The 22,710-nt window shown below is 58.0% G+C and overlaps 1 protein-coding gene across 2 annotated transcripts in view; it reads left to right on the top strand.

Moving 5' to 3' along the window:
• UNC5A (unc-5 netrin receptor A) overlaps positions 1 to 22,710 on the top strand; it is a 35,296-nt gene that overhangs the window by 368 nt on the left and 12,218 nt on the right. The window contains exons 2-11 of one of the 2 annotated variants that reach the window (XM_030573711.1): positions 3,592 to 3,735; positions 4,057 to 4,160; positions 7,093 to 7,273; positions 7,596 to 7,763; positions 9,095 to 9,259; positions 16,078 to 16,266; positions 16,468 to 16,767; positions 17,023 to 17,110; positions 17,238 to 17,406; positions 18,554 to 18,787. In XM_030573711.1, coding sequence (XP_030429571.1) covers positions 3,592 to 3,735; positions 4,057 to 4,160; positions 7,093 to 7,273; positions 7,596 to 7,763; positions 9,095 to 9,259; positions 16,078 to 16,266; positions 16,468 to 16,767; positions 17,023 to 17,110; positions 17,238 to 17,406; positions 18,554 to 18,787 — 1,742 coding nt within the window. The remainder of the gene's footprint in view (positions 1 to 3,591; positions 3,736 to 4,056; positions 4,161 to 7,092; positions 7,274 to 7,595; positions 7,764 to 9,094; positions 9,260 to 16,077; positions 16,267 to 16,467; positions 16,768 to 17,022; positions 17,111 to 17,237; positions 17,407 to 18,553; positions 18,788 to 22,710) is intronic. The other variant, XM_030573712.1, reaches the window with a different exon arrangement.

Below are 22,710 nucleotides of genomic sequence, written 5' to 3'. Positions count from 1 at the left end.
CTCCAGGCACCCCCAGGCCTGGGGCGAATCTGGACACCGCTGAGGCGAGTTTGCTGGTCCCTGCGGGACATGTGCCCCCAGCACAGGGTGGCCAGGCTGCAACATGGGGACCTGCTTCGGGTCATGCGGGAGGGGCAGTGGGGAGCGAGTGAGAGAGATTGGGGGTGACTGAGCTGGGGTTGGAAGGAGGAGCCTGGGGGAGAGGCCTGCTCCCTACGCACCCACCCATCCCCGCTCCTGGCAACCCCGTGGCCAGGTCCTGCTGTCCCAGTGTTACGATGCACAGATGGTGCCTACTCGTGGCCCCGTGTGGTCCGTGGGGGGTGCCCCTTCCAGCAACCTGCCTGCTGCCCTCACGGCGGTGGCAGAGCGCCCCCCGTGGCTTGCTGCCCCAAGCACGCGCTTAGCGTGCTGGTGCCTGGAGCCGCCCCTGCCTGGATCTCCTCTCCTCTCATCCTTCCTCTGGCCCCTCTGGCTGGAACCGGCTGGTCAGGTCACCAGGGTCCTCTCCCCGCAGCCCACTGTCCTCCCACTGGCCAGAATCGGCTGCAACTCCTGAGCTGAGTCCTTAGGTTACCAGGTCACCAGTTGCTGGGGTCTCCATCCTCCAGGCCATCAGCTGGGCTCCCGAGTTCCCTCTCCGGTCCTGTGTCCCGACAAACTCCCTCTCCTCTCCCCTCGTTAAACCAGTAACACCCGGGGACACTGAGTCCCACCTCCTCTGCATGCAACCCACTGGAAAACACAGAAAAAATGAGAAACCCCCCACTTTGTCACACCCAGGAGTTGCTGTCCCAGAGCCGTGGAGGGGCCCAGGGCTGCACAGCCTGGGCGTGTGCCCACCATGTCGTGAGGGGGCTGGGCTGGGAGCACAGCATGCGTGGGTGTCTGGGCCCATGCCAGGCCATGGCTACATGGGGAAGGCAGCAGGTCGAGCCCATGCTCCCACTCTGGGCCTGACACGGCTGGACCCTGCATTCACTGGCTGAGCCCTGGCTGGAGACGAGGTCTGTCCCGTGGCACAGGCCATGTGCCAGCTCCTCAGAGCACTGGGAGGCATCACACCCTGGCCCAGAGCCTGCCGTCTGCTCATTGGCCTGACGCTGCCCGGGCCTGGAGGATGGCACAGATGGGAGGGCTTGCTCCCCCCACTCCCATCACTGCACTGCCAGGGCAGCAGGGAGCCCTGGGGGGCGCCGTGTCCTGGCATGCAAGGCTGGGCTGGGGGTGGGGGCGGTTGGAGCTGGCGAGTGCCCAGGAGTGGGGCAGCCCCACGGGACAGCGAGTCAAAGGGTCTCCTTGAATTGTAGCTCCCGTGCTTCCCTCCGCCGCACCGGGCCGTGCCAGCCTAGCTGGTGCCACTCAGAGCTGCCTTGAGGAAGAGGCCCTGCCCCAGCCACGGCATCTCTCAGCGCCCACGATCCCCTGCACAACGGGCTGGGCCTGGGAACCGGGAAATCAGCCTTTCTGCCCCACAGGGCCGCGCTGCCCCCTGCTGGCGCCGGGCTGCCTGGGGAGCACGGGGGGCCCTGGAGTGGAAGGGCTGCTTGTCACGGAGTGTGGGGGAGACCAGGCCCTGCACCCCTGGCTTCCTGCGATTCACCGGGACTCCCAGCCAGCCAGTAACACAGGTTTATTAGACGACAGGAACACAGTCCAAGACAGGACTTGCCGGTACAGACAACAGGACCCCTCAGTCAGGTCCATCTTGGGGGGCCAGGGGAGGCCCCTCTATTTCCCCAGCCAGCCCATAGTGAAACTCTTCAGCCCCTCCCCTTCTTGTCCCTTTCCCGGGCCAGGAGGTCACCTGATCCCTTTGTCCTCCAACACCTTCAGCTGGCACTTTTGCAGAGGAGGGGCCCAGGCCATCAGCTGCCAGGAGACAGAGTGTCAGCCATTCTCTGTCCAGACAGCATCACACTGGTCCCCTACGGATCTGCAACAATCACACCCCCTAGACACTCGAGAAAGGCAGAGGGGAAACTGAGGCACCCACACAACACTCAGGAAAAACATTAAGAACATTCCCACTTGGTCACATCTGTGTGCAGAGCTGTGCCATGCACGGTCCCTCGCATGCAAATCACTGGGTTCCCATCTGCCCCCCTCCCGCTCCCTCTTCCAGGTCTGTGGGGGTGGCCAGACTCTGCCCACTCCAGGGGGTGGATGGCTTGTTCTGGAGCCCCCTGCTCAGGGGTGTCCTTGTGCCGCCCTCCTGCACAGGCTCCTGGGGGGCCGTGCGCAGTCCAGGCTGTGCAAGGCAGCTGGGGGAGCACCCTGCCCCACGTGTCCCTGTACCGACCTCCGGTGCTCGTCCCTCCTCCCCGCTGGAGGCTCCTTCTGCTCCTGCAGCTGCTGGCTCTCCCGGGGCAGAGGGCAGGTGTCTCCGCAGCCTGGAGGGGACAGCAGCTGTCAGCGAGGCCGTGTATGATGGCAGGGGTCCCGGGGGGGGGCTGCAGCCCCAGCCAGCCTGTGTCAGAGGGAGCCGGGGAGTGGGCTATGGGTGCAGAGCTCTGCAAGGGGGGAGCGGTCTGAGCACCGCTCTGTCACGATACAGCAGCACCGCTGGCCAGCTGTGCCCAGGGCTGGGGTAGCAGGGGCTGCAAGCTGAGCCTGAGGGGCACTGACAGAGCTGGGGTGTGTGTGTCAGGGCTGCACAGGCTGGGTGCTACGCCCCAGCTTTGGAACAGCCTCTGGAGGACCCCTCCAGTCAGACCCCCGAGGGGGCCCCGCAGCCTCACCGCCTCCTTGGACTGAACCTCTGGGCTCCAGCCCCCTGTCCCCCTGTGAGCTCTGCCAGCGAGTCCAGCTGAGCCAGACGCTGCTGTGCCCCCTCCACAGGGGGCAATGCCCCTCGCCCAGCATTCGCAGCGACACTCCCCCAGCCCTGGGGCTGGGCAGGCAGCAGGCACAGCACAGGGAGTCCTTCGTGGAGCCCAGAAGAGGCCCCCAGGGAACCCCAGTGTCAGGGGCTGTGTCTCTCCGTAAGAGCCCCAGTTCCTCCCAGCAGCCAGCTCTTATCCCCCGGCCTTTGTTCCACAGCTGGGGTCTGTGCCCAGCTTCCCTGCTGGGGGGGCCATCTCCCTCTGGGCCGCGGGGTGCGAGGGGTCGGTGTCCTGGCGATTGGATCTGCCATTGTCGTCTCAGATTCTCCAATGAGATGGAGTCAGACTCAGCCATGTTTTTTTCAGTGCCCCACCCTGGCTCAGAGAGCAGGCGACATGTCCGCCTCTGTCTCTTAGCCTCCCAGAGAGCAAACTGTCCTTTCCACCCCACCCGCGGAGCCATGCACAATATAGGGGAAACTGAGGCACACACAGGACTCATAAAACATTATAGACAACTCTCCTTGGTTTTGGCGGCCCAGCTTGGAGATGGGATGGCAGCTCTTCACCCCCACCCCCCGCCATGAGCACCACAGATCTAGGGGAGCCCCTGGGCCGAGCTGCCTTGAGACCTGAGGGGCCCATCTGGGCATGCGCTCTGCAATGGGCTGGCCCTTGCGAGGGCTGGGGGCAGGGGCAGTGCCACCCTAGTGTGTCACCCTCCTGCCCAGGTGCGGCGGATCCCTGACACACTGCTCTGTCCCAGGGCTGCCCCTCATGGACGTCCGGATCGATATCTCCCGGCAGCAAGTGGAGCGGATCTTTGGGCTGGAGGAGTACTGGTGCCAGTGCGTCGCCTGGAGCTCCTCGGGGACCACCAAGAGCCAGAAGGCCTATGTGCGCATTGCCTGTGAGTGCACCCGCCATGCCCTCCACTGGCACCGCAGCTGCTGCCCCCTGGGCAAGGGGCATGGAGCTCCCTGGCTCAAGATCCAGAGGGCTGAGCCCTCCTGAGCCACAGCTGGGCCGCCCTCATGCAGCCCCGTGGGAGCCGGGCCAGCATCTGTCTGGCATCCCCTAGCCCAGGCAGGTGTCCCAGCTGTGCAGGGTTATTGAGGCCTGTGCCAGCCTTGGGGTTCCAGGCCGGGGGTTCCAGGCCGGGGGTCAGAGCCACCTGGCCTGGAGGCGTTTCTCTTTTCAGCCTGCTCTGCTCTCTCACCCTGTTCTCCAGACCTGAGGAAGAACTTTGAGGAGGAGCCGATGGGCAGGGAGGTCTCCATCGAGCAGGAGATCGTGCTGGCGTGCCGCCCCCCGGAGGGGATCCCGCCGGCCGAGGTGAGTCCAGGGACCACACCTCCCGTGGCTGGCAAGGGCCAGGCCTTGCTCTGTAACTCAGCGGGAATGAGCTGCGGTCGGGGGCCCCCAGTGGGGTCGTAACAGCGTCACTGATCACCTGCAAGGACATTGAATCCCCCCAGATCCAGCTGGCAGGTGGCACAAAGGCGGTGGAAGTGGGGAGCGGCGGGGAGCCAGGTCCTGACCTGGGGCGACCCAGGTCACTGGGTAAGCCGGACGCAAGCAGGCGTTGTAACCTGCATGTATGGAGCACACTAGCCTGGGCCCAGGGAGTGCAGGGCAGGCGGACAGGGCGGGAACTGGCCTGGGAAGTCCCTCTCCTGCAGCACCCCATGTCCTCCCCTCCCCTACCTGCCCCAGTGCCCCTGTGTCCTCCCATCCTTCGCCTGCCCCAGCGCCCCATGTCCTCCCCTCCCCTGACTGCCCCAGCACCCTCGTGTCCTGCCCTCCCCTGTCCAAGGCCACCCGGGGGGGGGAAGTGGAACAATTTGCCCCAGGCCCCGGTCTCTGCAGGGCCCCCCCACAAGAATAGCTGAGGCTCCCTCTCCACCTCCAGCTTGACCCGACCCTGCCTCCACCCCTCACCCGGAGCCTCAGCGCATCCAGGAGCGTCCCTGGACAGCTGCAGCGTGGCTCCGGCGGGACAGGGAACAGAGAGGGGGGGTTGAATCGTGGGCGTTCTGGGGGTCTGTCAGGACTCAGCGGGGCAGTCAAGGGACAGGGAGCAGGGGTGGGGTCCCGGGTGGTGGTTGCGGGGTGGTCTCTGGGAGACGGTGAGGGGACAAGGAGCAGGATGGGTCGGGGATTCTGAGGGGGGTGGGCAGTTGGGGGGCAGGAAGTGGGTGGGGGTCAGATAGGGGGCAGGGCCAGGCTGTCTGGGAGGCACGGCCTTCCCTACCCTAAAGCTCATTCAGCAGTTTGAGGCTTGCAGAAGAGCCAAGCTGTTAGCTTTTCCATTAGGGCTCCCATCCCCTTCACTTCTCAAATGCCAAATTATAGTCTCGATTTAATTTCAGTGCCATAGGGAGATTCATGCCAGGGGAGGGGGCTTCCTTTAAAATTAGCCACTGGGGGAGGGATCACTTGAGAAGAGCAATATCCTACACCACCTACCTCCTTCCAGACCCTACCAAGGGAGACACCCCCCCACACACACATTCCCTGAGGCTTCAGAGGGGTTAATTCAGTGGTTCTCAGACTTTTATACTGGTGACCCCTTTCACATAGCAAACTCTGAGTGTGACCCCCCCCCTTATAAATTAAAAACACTTTTTAATATATTTAACACTATTATAAATGGTGGAGGCAAAGCGGGGTTTGAGGTGGAGGCTGATAGCTTACGACCCCCAGTAATAACCTTGTTACCCCCTGAGGGGTCCCGACCCCCAGTTCGAGAACCCCTGAGTTAATTTAATTTTAGCACCCTGTGTCCATTCACATGCATGTGCTATTTTGAGCATTTCAGTTTTCACAACATAGGCTCATCCCAGATTCTGGAACACGCTCAAATGCTCAGTTCGTGGAGTATGTACATAAGCTCTACTAAAGACAAACCCACAGTGACCATCTCCAGTGTGTGAGGGACCCCATGGAGCCAGTCTCTAGGAAACAGATAAATTCATGGAGGTTAAGTCCATGAATGGCTATTAGCCAGGATGGGTAAGGAATGGTGTCCCTAGCCTCTGTCTGTCAGAGGGTGGAGATGAATGGCAGGTGAGAGATCACTTGATCATTGCCTGTTAGGTTCACTCCCTCTGGGGCACCTGGCATTGGCCCAGGGGCGGCTCTAGCTTTTTTGCTGCCCCAAGCACGGCAGTCAGGCTGCCTTCGGCGGCACGCCTGCGGGAGCTCCGCCAGTCCCACAGCTTCGGTGTACCCGCCGCCGAATTGCCGCTGAATCTGCAGGACCGGCAGACCTCCTGCAGGCACGCCGCCAAAGGCAGGCTGACTGCCGTTCTTGCAGGGACTGGCAGGCTGCCCTCCGCAGCTTGCTGCCCCAGGCATGCGCTGGTGCCTGGAGCCGCCGCTGCATCGGTTATTGTCAGCAGACAGGATACTGGGCTGGATGGACCTTTGGTCTGACCCAGTCTAGCTGTTCTTATGTTCTAACCTAAATGAACCCAAAGTTATGGAGACGGATATGAGTCAAGGAAGCCAGCAGAGTGTCAGAAACCTGGAAAAATCTCCGACTGGCTGGGCTCAGGCGTTTGGTCACAAGCTGAGGTGGTTCAAAAGTTTTGGATTTTTTTTAAGCAGAATTTTGTATTGTTTCTTTAAACAAACACAGCAAGCAGCAAATATTTGGCCACACACTTCTGAAACCCCAAACCATATTCAGGTTTTGGTGGACTAATTTCAGCTTTTCAGTTAAAAAAAACCACAACAAATGTTGAAGGAAAGCAGACATTGTCTGTGATTTTGTTCTGCTTTTTAAAAACTCCTGGTTTTCGATCCAGAAAAATTTTGACGGAAAATATTTGTCCAACCCTTTTAATGAGCTTTAGTACCTTTTAGCACCAGCTGATGCTGAGAATCAGTGACACCTTGTAAAGAAGTTTTCTCAAAACTGGGTTTGTGCCAAGATGCAGAAGGTTTATTTTTTCCAGGGCCACCCGTGAAGGGGAGCAAGTGGAGGAGTTTGTGCTGGGCCCCAGAGGGGCCCCCATGAGAATATAGTATTGTATAGTATTGCAATATTTTTATGGAAGGGGCCCCCAAAATTGCTTTGCCCCAGGCCCCCCGAATCCTCTGGGAGGCCCTGCCCCTGTCTGCTGCTGCACCCCGTGTCCTCCCCTCCCTTTCCTGCCCCAGCGCCCCCATTTCCTCCCCTCCCCTGCCTGCCCCAGCACCCCGTGTCCTCCCCTGCCCCAGCGCCCCGTGTCCGCCCCTGCCTGATGCCCGTTGCCCGCAGGTGGAGTGGCTGCGTAATGAGGAGCTGGTGGACCCGGCGCTGGATGCTAGTGTGTACGTGACGCCGGAGCACAGCCTGGTGGTGCCGCGGGCGCGCCTGGCCGACACGGCCAACTACACCTGTGTGGCCAAGAACATGGTGGCCCGTCGCCGCAGCTCCTCCGCCGCTGTCACCGTGTACGGTAAGGAGCTGGGGGGGTGGGCAGCACAGAGCAGGGGCTGCAGCCAGCTGTGACGCAGGGAAACCCCAGCAAAGCAGGACCCCCCAGCTGTGTCCCCTCCCCCCGTGTCTCCCTGTCTATCTCCCTGCAGCCCAGAAGCTTTCCCTGGAGCCAGCGAATCCCCCCAGAGCAGGGCGCCCCTGGGCAGCGCCTTCCCCAGCGTGGGCAGCCCCCCCTGCCAGGTGCCCAGCCTGCTATTGCAGGGAGCCCAGCTGGGAGTCTCCCAGTGCTGCCCTGCCCAGCGCCAGGGGCTTGCGCTGACTCTGTCCCTTTCCCACCCCAGTGAACGGCGGCTGGTCGACTTGGACAGACTGGTCGGCCTGCAGCACCAGCTGTGGACAGGGCTGGCAGAAGCGGAGCCGGAGCTGCACCAACCCAGCACCCCTCAATGGGGGAACGTTCTGTGAGGGCCAGAACGTGCAGAAAAACGCCTGCACCACCCTGTGCCCAGGTACCCGCTCGGCCACATCATGCCCCCGTGCCCATCGATCTGCCAGCCCCAGGCACCTGTACATGGCACCAGGGGACAACCGTGCTCAGAAGCGCACGGGGGGTGGGGCAACCTCCCACCCCAGCTCTGCTGGTGCCCCTCAATCCTGACTTGCAGCCCCCACTCAACCAGCCCAGTGCCCCCCTACCAGCTCTGCCAGTGCCTCTCAATCCCGACCCGCAGCCCCTGCCAGCCCAGCCCTGCACCCTCTCGGCTCAGCTCTGCCAGTGCCCCTCAATCCCAGCTCGCAGCCCCCACTATCCCAGCCTTGCACTGCTCCGCTCAATCCCAACCCACAGCCTCTGCTATCCCAGCCCTATGCCCCCCCCCCAGCTCTGCCAGTGCCCTTCAATCCCGACCCGCAGCCCCTGCCAGCCCAGCCCTGCACCCTCTCGGCTCAGCTCTGCCAGTGCCCCTCAATCCCAGCTCGCAGCCCCCACTGTCCCAGCCCTGCACTGCTCCGCTCAATCCCAACCCACAGCCTCTGCTATCCCAGCCCTGTGCCCCCCCCCCAGCTCTGCCGGTGCCAGTCAATCCTGACCCGCAGCCCCCACTGTCCCGGACTTGTGCCCCCTCCCCCCAGCTCTGCCAGTGCCCCTCAATCGCGACCTGCAGCCTCAGCTATCCCAGCACTGTGCCCCCCCACCAGCTCTGCTGGTGCCCCTCAATCCTGACCTGCAGCCCCCACTGTCTCAGCCCTGTGCCCTCTCCCCACAGCTCTGCTGGTGCCCCTCAATCCTGACCCGCAGCCCCCTGCCAGCCCAGCCCTGTGCCCCCTCTCCCCAGCTCTGCCGGTGCCCCTCAGTCCCGACCCACAGCCTCCACTGTCCCAGGCCTGGGCCGTCCCGGAGCGGTGCCGGACAAGCTGCTGCATGCTGTGACTGGAGGGAGGTCACCCGCTCCCTGAGCCGGGGTTGCAGGCTGAGCAGCAGGTTCCTTTCCTTTGTGAGTCCTCCCACTCTGTGCCCAGCCCCTCTTCTCCCAGCTGTCATCTCCGCCCCCCCGTGTCCGTGTTGTTCCGTCCCATGTCTGTGGTCCCGACCCCATTAGAAAGTCGGGCAAGGAGCCAAAGGCAATGGGGCACAATGGGGAGGGGGCAGTGGGACACAGTGGGGGGGTTGCAGTGACATGCAGTGAGGCCAGGCAGTGGGGTGTGGGGAGGTGCATTGGGGAGGGTGCAGTGTCATGCAGTGGGTGGGGTGCAGTGACATGCAGTGAGGTGGAGGGGGCAGGGGGCAGCGGGGCAGAGGTCTGGCTGAGGTTCCTGTGTGCTCACTGGCTGCGGTGTGCAGTGGACGGCGGCTGGTCGGGTTGGAGCCGGTGGTCGCTGTGCGCTCTGGACTGCACACACTGGCGGAGCCGCGAGTGTTCGGAGCCGGCGCCTCGCAGCGGGGGCCAGGACTGCCAAGGAGCCGAGCTGGAGACCCGGAACTGCACCACCGAGCTCTGCAGCCACGGTGAGTGTCTCCTCCCTGGGGTCCTGCCCGTCCCCAGCGCTGCCCTGCCAGCCACAGAGCCCCAGGGCTGGACTCCCCGACCCCCTCAGCCACAGAGCCCCTGTGGCGCAGACAGGTTATTAGTCGCCTGGAGCGCAGCATAGCACAGACCATGTGAGCGCAGGAAGATTCAGCAAAGTCCAACACACACACGCGTCCCACCCAGGAGACTGAGCAGCCTCCAGCAGCCCAGCCGCAGTCACGCCCACTCCCCCTCCTCTGTCCCCTGGCCTGCAGCTCCTCTGGCTGGCTCCATGCAGAGGCTGGGCCAGGATACAGAGTGTCGGCCATTGTCTGGGCCCAGGCGGCCCATCGGCATCACACCTGCCCTCTGGGGTCTCTGCAACGATCACACACCCTTGTCCCACACCGAGGTACTTGTGCGACACCGAGGGGAAACTGAGGCACGCACTGTGTTCATACAAAACCTTCAGAAAACTTCCCCCTTATTCACAGCTTCTGGTGCCATGGCCCTGGGGGGTGGCACATGCCAGCTGCCAGGCCGGCAAGTGGGGCTGGGCCCGTCAGTTCTGGCTCATCAGTTAGCAGGACTGGCAGCATCTGCACCCCGTAAGACCCCCTGGCTGACCTCTTGGCCACCCCACACCATTCCCTGCAGCCTCTGCACCCCCAGCCCATGTCTGACAGAGGGGACCCCACCCACCAGGTGTATCTGATCCTGGCCCTCTGAGAGCCCAGCCCGGGGGCTCAGATGGGTCCAGGGCTGTGCTGTGGGGTCTGGTGCCCATGTGCATGCGGCGGGTGGGGGACACTGCCCGAGGCTCTGCAGAGGGAGCTCCAAGGCAGCCTCTGGGGTCTGAGCAGCAGGGCCCGTCAGTGTGCAGCTCGTTAGCTTTGCCAGGCCCTCGCTTTGCCATTTACATAAAATCACAAGTTCTCACAGCGCTGACCCATCCCCTGCAGCCAGCTGGTGGGTGGGTGGGCGGGCAGGTGACAGGAGAGCTAGGAGGTGCCCTGGAAATGCGTGCACACACACGCATGCACACACGTGTGCACACACATGTGCACCCACACACACACATGTACACTCACCCACACACATGCACTGGCAGCCTGGCGTGCAATCTCCAGGCCCGTTGGCATGCACACTGCACTCTCAGGGGCACACTCCCATGGGAAGCAAGTCTCAGGGGAAAAGCAGTTGAAGACAGGTGACAGTTTTTCAAAGAGACATTAGTAAAGGCACAAGAGCAAACTACCCCCTGCGTAGGAAAGATGAGAAGTCTGGCAGGAGACCAGCCTGGCTTAACCAGATGTTCAGTGACCTGAAACTCAAAAAAGGTCCTACAGAAAGCGGAAACTTGGTCAAATGACGAAGGATGAATATAAACAAATAACAGAAGTATGTAGGGCCATATTAGAAAGGCCAAGGCACAAAACAAGATCAAACTAGCTGGAGACATTAAGGGTAATGAGAAAACATTCTACAGATACATTAGAAGCAAGAGGAAGACCCAGGACAGAGTAGGCCCTTTACTCAATGAGGGGGAAAGAGTAACAGAAAATGTGGAAATGGCAGAGGTGCTTAATGACGTCTTTGTCTCGGTTTTCACCAAGAAGGTTGGTGGCGATTGGACGTCTAACATAGTGAATGCCGGTGAAAATGAGGTAGGATCAGAGGCTAAAATAAGGAAAGAACATGGTAAAGATTACTTAAACAAGTTAGATGTCTTCCAGTCCCCAGGGCCTGATGAAATACATCCTAGAATACTTAAGGAGCTGACTGAGGAGATATCTGAGCCATTAGCAGTTATCTTTGCAAAGTCATGGAAGACAGGAGAGATTTCTGAGGACTGGAAAAGGGCAAATATAGTATTAATCTATAAAAAGGGAAATAAGGACAATCTGGGGAATTACAGACCGGTCAGCTTAACTTCATTACCTGGAAAGATAATGGAACAAATAATGAAGCAACCAATTTGCAAAAACCTAGAAGATGATAAGTAACAGTCAACCGTGTCAAACCAACCTGATGGCTTTCTGTGACAGGGGAACAAGCCTTGCAGATGGGGGGAAGTGGTAGATGTGGTACATCTTGACTTAGTAAGGCTTTTGATACTATCTCGCATGACCTCCTCATAAACAAACTAGGGAAATACAACCTATGGAGCTACTATAAGCAGGGGCGGCTCTAGGTATTTTGCCACCCCGAGCACGGCAGGCAGGCTGCCTTCGGCGGCTTGCCTGCGGCAGGTCCCCGGTCCTGTGGATTTGGCAGCATGCCTGCAGGAGGTCCACCGAAGCCGTGGGACCAGCAGACCCTCCGCAGGCGTGCTGCCGAAGGCGGCCTGCCTGCCGCCCTCATGGCGACAGGCAGAGTGCCTTCCCGTGGCTTGCCGCCCCAGGCACGCACTTGGCGTGCTGGTGCCTGGAGCCACCCCTGACTATAAGGTGGGTGCAAAACTGATTGGAAAACTTCCCAGAGAGTAGTCATCAGTGGCCCACAGTCATGCTGGAAGGACATAACGAGCGGGGTCCCACAGGGATCAGTTCTGGGTCCAGTTCTGTTCAATATCTTCATCAGTGTGTTAGGTAATGGCACAGAGATCACACTGATCAAGTTTGCGGACGATACCAAGCTGGGAGAGATTGCAGGTGGTTTGGAGGAGAGGATGAAAATACAAAATGATCTGGACAAACTGGACAAATGGTCTGAAGTAAATAGGATGAAATTCAGTAAGGACAAATGCAAAGTGCTCCATTTAGAAGGAACAATCAGTTGCACACATACAAAATGGACAATGACTGCCTAGGAAGGAGAACGGCAGAAAGGAATCGGGGGGTCATAGTGGACCACAAGCTAAATATGAGTCAGCAGTGTAAGGCTATTGCAAAAAAAGTGAACGTCATTCTGGGCTGTATTAGCAGGAGTATTGTAAGCAAGACACGAGAACGTAAGAACAGCCCTACTGGGTCAGACCAAAGGTCCATCTAGTCCAATCTCCTGTCTTCTGACAGTGGCCCATGCCAGGTGCCCCAGAGGAAATGAACAGAGCAGGGAATCATCAAGTGATCCATCCGCTGTCGCCCATACCCAGCTTCTGGCAAACGGAGGCTCGGGACACCATCCCTGCCCATCCTGGCTAATAACCATTGATGGACCGATTCTCCAGGAATTTATCTAGTTCTTTTTTGAACCCTGTTATAATCTTGGCTGTCACAACAACATCTGGGAAGGAGTTCCACAGGTTGACTATGTATTGTGGGAATAAATGCTTCATTTGGTTTGTTTTAAACCTGCTGCCTATTAATTTCATTTGGTGGCCCCTAGTTCTTGTGTTATGAGAAGGAGTAAATAACACTTCCTTATTTACTTTCTCCACCCCAGTCATGATTTTAGAGACCTCTATCATATCCCCCCTTAGTCGTCTCTTTTCCAAGCTGAAAAGTCCCAGTCTTATTAATCTCTCCTCATTCGGCAGCCGTTCCATCCCCCTCATCATTTTTGTTGCCCTTTCCTGAACCTTTTCCAATTCCAATATCTTTTTTGAGGTGGGGCGACCAAACTTGCCCGCAGTATTCAAGGGGTGGGCCTACCATGGATTTAGATAGAGGCAATCTGATATTTTCTGTTTTACCATCTATGCCTTTCCTAATGACTCCCAACATTCTGCTCACTTTTTTGATTGCCGCTGCACAGTGACGGATGTTTTCAGAGAACTGTCCACGATGATTCCCAGATCTCTTGCTTGAGTGGTAACAGCTAATTTAGACCCCAGCATTATATATGTACAGTTGGGATGATGTTTTCCAATGTGCATTACTTTGCGTTTATCAACATTGAATTTCATCTGCCAATTTGTTGCCCAGTTTTGTGAGATACTTTTGTAGCTCTTCGCAGTCTTCCTGGAACTTAACTGTCCACTACATGCATCCAACAAAGTGGGTATTCACCCACGAAAGCTCGTGCTCCAAAATGTCTGTTAGTCTATAAGGTGCCACAGGACTCTTTGCTGCTTGAGTAGTTTTGGATCATCTGCAAATTTTGCCACCTCACTGTTTACCCCTTTCTCCAGATCATTTATGAATGTGTTGAATAGGACTGGGCCCAGAACAGACCCCTTGGGAAAACCACCACAGTAACCCCTCGCTTAATGTTGTAGTTCTGTTCCTGAAAAATGCAACTTTAAGCGAAACGATGTTAAGCAAATCCAATTTCCTCATAAGAATTAATGTAAATGGGGGGGGGTTAGGTTCCAGGGAAATTTTTTTCACCAGACAAAAAACTATATATTATATAGATGTACACAGAGTAATTGTTTTAAACAAGCAGTGTGTTACTGTTCACAGCTATAATGACTGTGAAGCGTGGTTGAGGTGGTGAAGTTAGAGGGTGGCAGAGGGAGGGATGTTTCCCAGGGAATGCCTTGCTGCTAACTGATGAACTAGCACTGGCTGAGCCCTCACGGGTTAACACACTGTTACTGTAGCCTCTCACACAAGGCAGCAGGAAGAGGAGGGAGGGGAGACAGCATGGCAGACAGAGACTGACGCACACCAGAGATGCACGCTGCCCCTTTAAGGAAGCTGACCCACTCTTCAGCGCATTGTCTTTTGAAGTGGATCAGGACGTTGAGACAGCAGCTGCTGCCCCAGGCGCTCTCTGTCTCTCTCCGTCCATGTCCCCTCCCTGCTCTATATGGAGAAGGGGTAAGTGGGGTGCAGGAGCAGGGGGGAGGGGGGCACCCTGACATTAGCTCCTCCTCCCCCCTGCACAGCAAGCAGGAGGCTTGGGGAACAGCTCCAAGGCAGAGGGCAGGAGCAGCACACAGCAGTGGGGGAAGGGACAGCTGACCTGCCTTGATAGCCTGCTGGGCGGCTGCTGCACAGGGAACTTAAGGGAGCGGGGAGCTGATGGGGGCTGCTGGTCCACCCTGGTTCCAAGCCCCCACCAGCTAGCTGCAATGGGCTGCTCTTAAAATTAAGATAAATAAAATTAGTGGAGCTATACCTAGCTCCCCTAACTGGCAGGGACCCCAAAGGGTCATTGAGTCCACCCCCCTGCCTTCACTAGCAGGACCAAGTAGTGATTTTTGCCTCAGATCCGTAAGTGGCCCCCTCAAGGGCTGAACTCACAACCCTGGGTTGAGTAGGCTAGTGCTCAAACCACTGAGCTATCCCTCCTTTCCTGCAAGCAGTAGACAAAGCAGGAGGCTGCCAAATGACATTAGAAGGGAGCATTACACAACTTTAAACGAGCATATTCCCTAATTGATCAGCAATGTAACAACAAAACGACGTTAACTGAGACGACTTTAAGTGAGGAGTTACTGTATTTACCTCGCTCCATTCTGAAAACTGACCATTTATACCTCCTCTTTGTTTCCTCTCTTTTAACCAGTTACTGAGCCATGAGAGCACCTCCCCTTATCCTGTGGCAGCTCACTTTGCTTAAGAGCCTTTGGTGAGAGACCTTGTCAAAGGCTTTCTGAAAATCTAAGTACACTATATCCACTGGATCCCCCTTGTCCACATGCTTGTTGACCCCCTCAGAGAATCCTAGTAGATTGGTGAGGCGTGATTTCCCTTTACAAACACCATGTTGACTCTTCCCCAACACATTAAGTTTATCTACATGCCTGACAATGTTCATCTGTGTGTCTGACAATTCTGTTCTTTACTATAGTTTCAACCAGTTCGCCAATACTGAAGTCAGGCTTATCGGCCTGTAATTGCCAGGATCACCTCTCGAGCCCTTTTAAAAAAGTGGTGTCACATTAGCTCTCCTCCAGTCATTTGGTACAGAAGCTGATTTAAATGATAGGTTACAGACTACAGTTAGTAGTCCTGCAATTTCACATCTGAGTTTGAGAAGTAATTCTTCCGCTCTACTCCGTGGTGATTAGGCCTCCACTGAAGTGTTGTGTCCAGTTCTGAGTGCCACATTTCAGGAAGGATGTGGACAAATTGGAGAAAGTCCAGAGAAGAGCAACAAAAATGATGAAAGGTCTAGAAAACGCCCTATGAGGGAAGATTGAAAAAACTGGGTTTGTTAAGTCTGGAGAAGAGAAGACTGAGAGGGGACGTGGTAACAATTTTCAAGTACATAAAAGGTTGTTACAAGAAGGAGGGAGAAAAATTGTTCTTCTTAACCTCTGAGGGCAGGACAAGAAGCAATGGGCTTAAATTGCAGCAAGGGAAGTTTGGGCTGGACATAAGGAAAAACTTCCTGACTGTCAGGGTGGTTAAACACTGGAATAAATTGCCCAGGGAGGTTGTGGAATCTCCATCAATGGGGATTTTTAAGAGCAGGTTAGACAAACATCTGTCAGGGGTGGTCTAGATAATACACCTCTACCCCGATATAACGCCACCCGATATAACACGAATTCGGCCATAACGCGGTAAAGCAGTGCTCCGGGGATGAGGGGAGGGAGGGCTGCGCACTCCGGTGGATCAAAGCAAGTTCAGTATAACACGATTTCACCTATAACGTGGTAAGACTTTTTGGCGCCCGAGGACAGCGTTATATAGGGGTGTATAGAGGTGTACTTAGCCCTGCCAGGAGGGCAGGGGACTGGACTAGATGACCTCTCGAGGTCCCTGTCAGGCCACAGGTACTCACATGCCCTCAGCTGCGTTTCCCATGGGGACAGGTGCCAGAAGTGGGACCCAGTGGGGAGCCTGGCCCTGGCACAAGCCCCACAGAAGGCCTCAGCCCCAATCTGGCACATGTCCAGGGATAAACCCTCGTGCTGAGCCCCAGGCTCCCTGGGTGCCTGCCCATTCCACCTGGCTCAGTGCAGTTCTCCCCCCAGCCGCCTCTGGCCCCGAGGACGTGGCACTGTACGTGGGGCTCATGGCCGTGGCCGTCTGCCTGGTGCTGCTGCTGCTCGTGGTGGTCCTGGTGTGCTATCGCAAGAAGGGGGGCCTGGACCCCGACGTGGCCGACTCGTCCATCCTCACTGCCGGCTTCCAGCCCGTCAGCAGCAAGCCAGCCAAGGCAGGTGCGTGCGGCACGGGGACGCGGGCAGCACTGGGCGGGGTGCAGCTCCATGGGCTCGGGCAGCGCGGTCCTGGAGTGCTCGTCCCTGCCAGCCTGCTGGCACAAAGCCGGGCTCACGCCCCAGGACCCTTCCCATCAGCCTAGGCAAGGGGTGGGACCGTGGGGGACAGCACTGACTGGGTCACCCTCTGCCCGCTCACAGGGACGTCCCACCTGCTCACCATCCAGCCCGACCTCAGCACCACCACCATGACCTACCAGGGCTCCCTGTGCTCACGCCAGGACGGGCACAGCAAGTTCCAGCTCAGCAACGGGCACCTGCTGAGCCCCCTGGGCGCTGGGCGCCACACCCTGCACCACAGCTCGCCCGCCGCTGAGGGCCTGGATTTTGTCTCACGCTTCGCCGCCCAGAGCTGCTTCCGCTCCCTGCCCCGGGGCGCTGCCAGCATGGCCTGTGGCACCTTCAATTTCCTGGGGGGGCGGCTCCTGATCCCCAACACAGGTACAGCTGGCGGGGGGGTGGGGCGGCACCCTGGGGCCCCAGCCTGCGAGCCAGCGTGAGAATCCATCCCCCTGCCCACCGGGCAGTGGGTGCCGTGGGAGTTTGGGCTTGCCATGCTGGGCCTGCACTCCAGCATGGGCTGGCACATTCCGGGGGGGCACGGGCAGGGCTGGAGCCAGAAAGGCTGGTGGGCCCCGTGGGCGGTGCTGGGATCAGGGCAGCCCCTGCTGACCTGCGCCATCTGCCCTACTGCAGGGATCAGCCTGCTCATCCCGCCCGACGCCATCCCGCGGGGGAAGATCTACGAGGTCTACCTGACGCTGCACAAGCAGGAGGACGTGAGGTAGGTGCTGGGCCCGCAGCCCTGCCAGCCCCTGGGCCACCAGCATGGAGCCCTGCAGCTGTGCCAGCTCTGTGCCCTGGCAGTGCCCCGTCTCACCCCTCTCATCCTCTCTCCTCTCCCTGTGGAGGTTGCCCCTCGCCGGCTGCCAGACCCTGCTGAGCCCCATCGTCAGCTGCGGGCCGCCGGGGGTGCTGCTCACGCGTCCCGCCATCCTGGCCCTGCGGCACTGCGTGGAGGCCAACGCCGCCGACTGGAGCATCCGCCTGAAGAAGCAGTCGTGTGAGGGCAGCTGGGAGGTGAGTGCCTGGGCCAAGGGCCCATAATGGGGGCTGATATTGGGAGTGCCAAGGGGACCCCAAAGGCACTCACAGGGGGTGCACTTCCCCTCCCCCGACATGGCCTGGGAAAGAAAACAGCTAGGCCTGGGGTCCCCGCTTGGAGCCCCCCCAGAGCAGGGGCAGGTCCCCACTCAGAGCCTCCCAGGGCAGGGGGAGGGGGAGGGTCCCCATTCGGAGCCCCCCAGGGCAGGGGACGGGTCCCTGCTCCAAGCACCCCAGGGCAGGGGCAGGTTCCCGCTCAGAGCCCCCCAGGGCAGGTGCAGAGGCAAGTCCCTGCTCAGAGACCTCAGCACAGGGGCAGGAGCAGGGGCAGGTCCCCTCTCGGAGCCCTGCATGGCAGGGGAAGGGGCCCCACTTGGAACCCCCCAGGCAGGGGCAGGTCCCCACTCGGATCCCCCCAGGGCAGGGGTAGGGGCAGGTCCCCGCTCAGAGACCCCAGTGCAGGGGCAGGGGCAGGTCCCCTCTCGAAGCCCCGCATGGCAGGGGCAGGGGGAGGATCCCTGCTCGGAACCCCCCAGGGCAGGAGCAGGGGCAAGTCCCCGCTTGGAGCCCCCCAGGCGGGGGCAGAGGCAGGTCCCCGCTCGGAGCCCCCCAGGGAAGAGGCAGGTCCCCACTCGGAGCCCGCAGGCGTGGGCAGGGGCAGGTCCCCGCTTGGAGCCCCCCAGGGCAGGGATAGGGGGCAGGGGCAGGTTCCCGCTTGGAGCCCCCCAGGGCAGGGGCAGGTGGTGGGTCACCACTTGGAGCCTCCCAGGGCAGGGGCAGGGGCAGGGGCAGGTCCTCGCTCAGAGCCCCCCAGCGCAGGGGTAGGTCCCCGCTTGGAGCCCCCAAGGCGGGGGCAGGGGCAGGGTTCCCGCTTGGACCCCCCAGAGCAGAGGCAGGTCCCCACTCGGAGCCCCCCAGGGCAGAGGCAGGTCCCCACTCGGAGCCCGCAGGTGGGGTCAGGGGCAGGTCCCCGCTCGGAGCCCCCCAGGGCAGGGGCAGGTCCCCGCTCGGAGCCCCTCAGGCAGGGCCAGGTGGGGTCCCCGTGCAGGGCACCGGCTCGCATGGCAGGCAGGGCTGAGGGGGGCCGGGGGGCGCGTGCCCAGCTCTGGGGTCTCTGCCGCAGGACGTGCTGCAGGTCGGGGAGGAGGCAGCCTCGGGGCTCTACTACTGCCAGCTGGAGGCCCAGGCCGCCTACGTCTTCACGGAGCAGCTGGGGCGCTTCGCCCTGGTGGGGGAGTCGCTCAGCATGGCGGCCGCCAAGCGTCTCAAGATCCTGCTCTTCGCGCCGGCCTCCTGCAGCTCCCTGGAGTACAGCGTCCGCGTGTACTGCCTCCGCGACACCCCGGACGTGCTTCAGGTACCGGCCCCTGCCCTCCCACGGCCTGCCCCATGGCCTGCCCCCAGCCCCGCCCTGCCGCATGGCCTGCCCCCAACCTGCCCCACGGCCTGCCCCATGGCCTGCCCCCAACCTGCTCCACGGCCTGCCTCCCACCCTGCCCCATGCCCTGCCCCCAATCTGCCCCACGGCCTGCCCCCAACCTGCTCCTCAGCCTGCCCCCTGCCCTGCCCCATGGCCTGATCCCAGCCCTTCTGCCCAGCCCTTACCCCAGTCCTGCCCCTCAGCCCTGCCCTGACCCACGGCCTGCCTCTTGGCCTGACCTCCACCCTGCCCCATGGCCTGACCCCAGCCCTGCCCTGACCCATGCCCTGCCTCCCAGGGCCTGACTCCCCTGTGCAAAGAGAAGCGATGCCCCCAGCCCAGTGGAGAGAGGCCTGGACCAAGGGCACTCTGTGCCAGACCTGGGGGCACATGGAGAGCAGCAGGGAGCTCTGGCACTGGGGGGACTCCCAGCCACTCCAGCTCCAGCCTCTCCCAGCAGGGGGTGCTGTAGGGAGCAAGGTGGGAGTGCGGTCATGGGGGGAGCTCCCTGCTACTCCAGTCCTGGCAGGGTTCTGGCCCTTAGTCATGTTCCTAGCCCGCCAGCCAGTTCCTGTCCCATCTACATGAGAACAGCCAGCCTGGGTCAGCCTGATGGCCCGTCCAGCCCAGTGTCCTGTCTGCTGCCAGCGGCCAGTGCCAGGTGCCCCAGAGGGAGTGAACAGAACAGGACGAGTGCGAGTGATCCGTCCCCTGGCTTAGGCACACCTGGAGCTTGGGGTTGTGTCCCTGCCCATCCTGGCTAACAGCCATTGATGGACCTGTCCTCCATTAATTTATCTAGTTCTTTTTTAACCCAGTTATTCTTCTGGCCTTCACAACATCCTCTGGCAAGGAGTTCCACAGGTTGACTGTGCGCTGTGTGAAGAAATACTTCCTTCTGTTTGCTTTAAACCTGCTGCCTAGTAATTCCTTGGGTGACCCCTGGTTCTTGCGTTATGGGAAGGGGTAAATAACACGGCCCTCGTCACTTTCTCCACACCAGGCACCATTTTATAGACCTCTATCATCATATCCCCCCTTAGTCGTCTCTTATCCAAGCTGAACAGTCCCAGTCTTCTTAATCTCTCCTCATACGGCAGCCATTCCAACCCCTCATCATTTTTGGTGCCCTTCCCTGTACTTTTTCTAGTTCTAATGTATCTTTTTTGAGGTGGGGCTACCACATCTGCATGCGAGATTCAGGGTGTGGGGGTGCCAGGGATTTATACAGAGGCAACATGATATTTTCTGTCTTATTATCTATCCCATGGGTAGGCAACCTACGGCACGGGTACTGAAGGCGACACGCGAGCTGATTTTCAGTGGCACTCACACTGCCGGGGGCCTGGCCACTGGTCCAGGGGGGCCTCTGCGTTTTAATTTAATTTTAAAGGAAGCTTCTTAAACATTTTATAACCGTATTTACTTTACATACAACAATAGTTTAGTTATATATTATAGACTTAGAGAGAGACCTTCTAAAAATGTTAAAATGTATGACTGGCACGAGAAACTTTAAATTAGAGTGAATAAATGAAGACCCAGCACAGCACTGCTGAAAGGTTGCCAACTCCTGCTCTATCCCTTTCTTAATAGTTCCTGACATTCTCTTAGCTGTTTTGACTGCCGCTGCACAGTGAGTGGATGTTTTCAGAGAACTGTCCACGATGACTCCAAGGTCTCTTTCTTGAGTGGTAACAGCTAATTTAGACCCCAGCATTGTGTATGTACAGTTGGAATTACGTTTTCCAATGTGCATTTCTTTGCATTTATCAACACTGAATTTTATCCGCCATTTTGTTGCCCTGTTACCCAGTTTTGTGAGATCCCTTTGTAGCTCTTCGCAGTCTGCCTGGTTTTGTATCATCTGCAAACTTTGCTACCTCACTGTTTACCCCCTTTGCCAGATCATTCATGAATCTGTTGAATAGAACTGGGCCCAGCACAGACCCCTGGGGGACACCACTATTTACCTCTGTCCACCGTGAAAGTTGACCGTTTATTCCTCCCCTTTGTTTCCTATCTTTTAACCAGTTACTGATCATGAGAGGATCCTCCCTCTTATCCCAAGACTGCTCACTTTGCATAAGAGCCTTTGGTGAGGGACCTTGTGTGACGAACTGGGAATGTTCTTGATGTGGTCTTCGAATGCTGAGAGGGGAGTATTGGCCTGGGAAGGTTGCAGGGGAGTTGTGCCGGGACTGCTGGCATTGGGGAAGGGAGGATACCTGAGCACATAACATGAGAACCCAATGAGGCTCTGGCCTCCCTGGCCCCCCAGATGGGCCTAACTGAGGGGGTCCTGTTGTCTGTACCTGTAAGGCCTGTCATGGACTGTGTTCCTGTCGTCTAACTAAACTTGCTGCTTTACTGGCTGGCTGAGAGTCCTGGTGAATTGCAGGAAGCCGAAGGTGCAGGGCCTTGACTCACCCACACTCCATGACACCTTGTCAAAGGCTTTCTGAAAGTCCAAGTTCACTATATCTACTGGATCTCCCTTGTTGACTCCCCCAAGGAATTCTAGCAGATTGTTGAGGTGTGATTTCCCTTTACAAAAGCCCTGTTGACTCTTCCCCAACAAACTGTGTTCATCCGTGTGTCTGACAATTCTGTTCTTTACTATAGTTTCAACCAGTTTGCCCGATTCTGAAGTCAGGCTAATTGGCCTGTAATTGCCGGGATCACCTCTCGACCTTTTAAAAATTGGTGTCACATTAGCTCTTCTCTGGTACAGAGGCTGGGGGTGGGTTCCTGCTCAGAGCCCCCCAGGGAGGATGCAGGGATTTAAGCCATAGGTTACACGCCACAGTTAGTAATCCTGCAATTTCACATTTGAGTTCCTTCAGAGCTCTTGGTGATACCATTGGTTCTGGTGACTTTTTACTGTTTATCAGTTTGTTCCAAAACCTCCTCTATTAACACCTCGATCTAGAACAGTGCCTCAGCTTTGTCACCTAAAAAGAATGGCTCAGGTGTGGGAATCTCCCTCACATCTTCAGCTGTGAAGACCGATGCAAAGAATTCACTTAGTTTCTCTGCAATGGCCTTGTCTTCTTTGAGTGCTCCTTTAGCACATCGATCATGCATGGCCCCACTGATCGTTCACCAGGCTTTCTGCTTCTGATGAACTTAAAAATGGTGCTGTTAGTTTTTTGCTAGCTGCTCTTCAAATTCTTTTTTGGCCTCCTGTGGAAGAAACGAACTCCTCTCTCAGGTTGGAAGGAACAAAATCAGAGACAGCTTTATTCAGGACATGTGATTGCAAAGGAAGAACACAGCTGACAGAGAGCTTCTCTGCCTCAGTTTCTCCAAAGTACAAGCAAGACCACACAAGTATTTATACCTCTTTGTGACATGTGTTAATTAAAACCATCTGCATTTTATTTAGGCTATTTGCTATCTACTCGGGTATTTTCTCACTTTCTCTTCTCAGACATCGTTATCTCCGGGCTGGGTCACACTGACTATCCTGCTGTTTTCCACTCGCTTCTGACGTGGGCCCTGCTTCTACAGGTCTCGCAGTACTAGGCTAAGACTTGACAGAACAGTTGCTCTGTCTGTGACACTTAAATGGCTGCACTTAAACCCTCTTTCTTTCCCTGCTTCCACAATCCCAAATTACACTTTTACACTTGGCTCGCCAGAGTTTATGCTCTTGCCTATTTCCCCAGCAGGACTTGACTTCCAAGATTTAAAGGCTGCCTTTTTGCTTCCCTCTTATACTCTGCTGTTTGCCACGGGGACACGTTTGTGGACTTCTTACTGGTTTTTTAGTTGGGGTATGCATATAGTTTGAGCCTCTGTTATGGCCTCCATGCAGCTTGCTGGCATTTCCCTCTTGTGTTCCTTTCAATTCCTGT

Source organism: Gopherus evgoodei, chromosome 8 (assembly GCF_007399415.2).
Source record: "Gopherus evgoodei ecotype Sinaloan lineage chromosome 8, rGopEvg1_v1.p, whole genome shotgun sequence".
Classification (NCBI taxonomy): Eukaryota; Metazoa; Chordata; order Testudines; family Testudinidae; genus Gopherus; species Gopherus evgoodei.
Note: the sequence above shows the minus strand (reverse complement) of the source record. Positions and strands in the feature narration are given on the sequence as shown.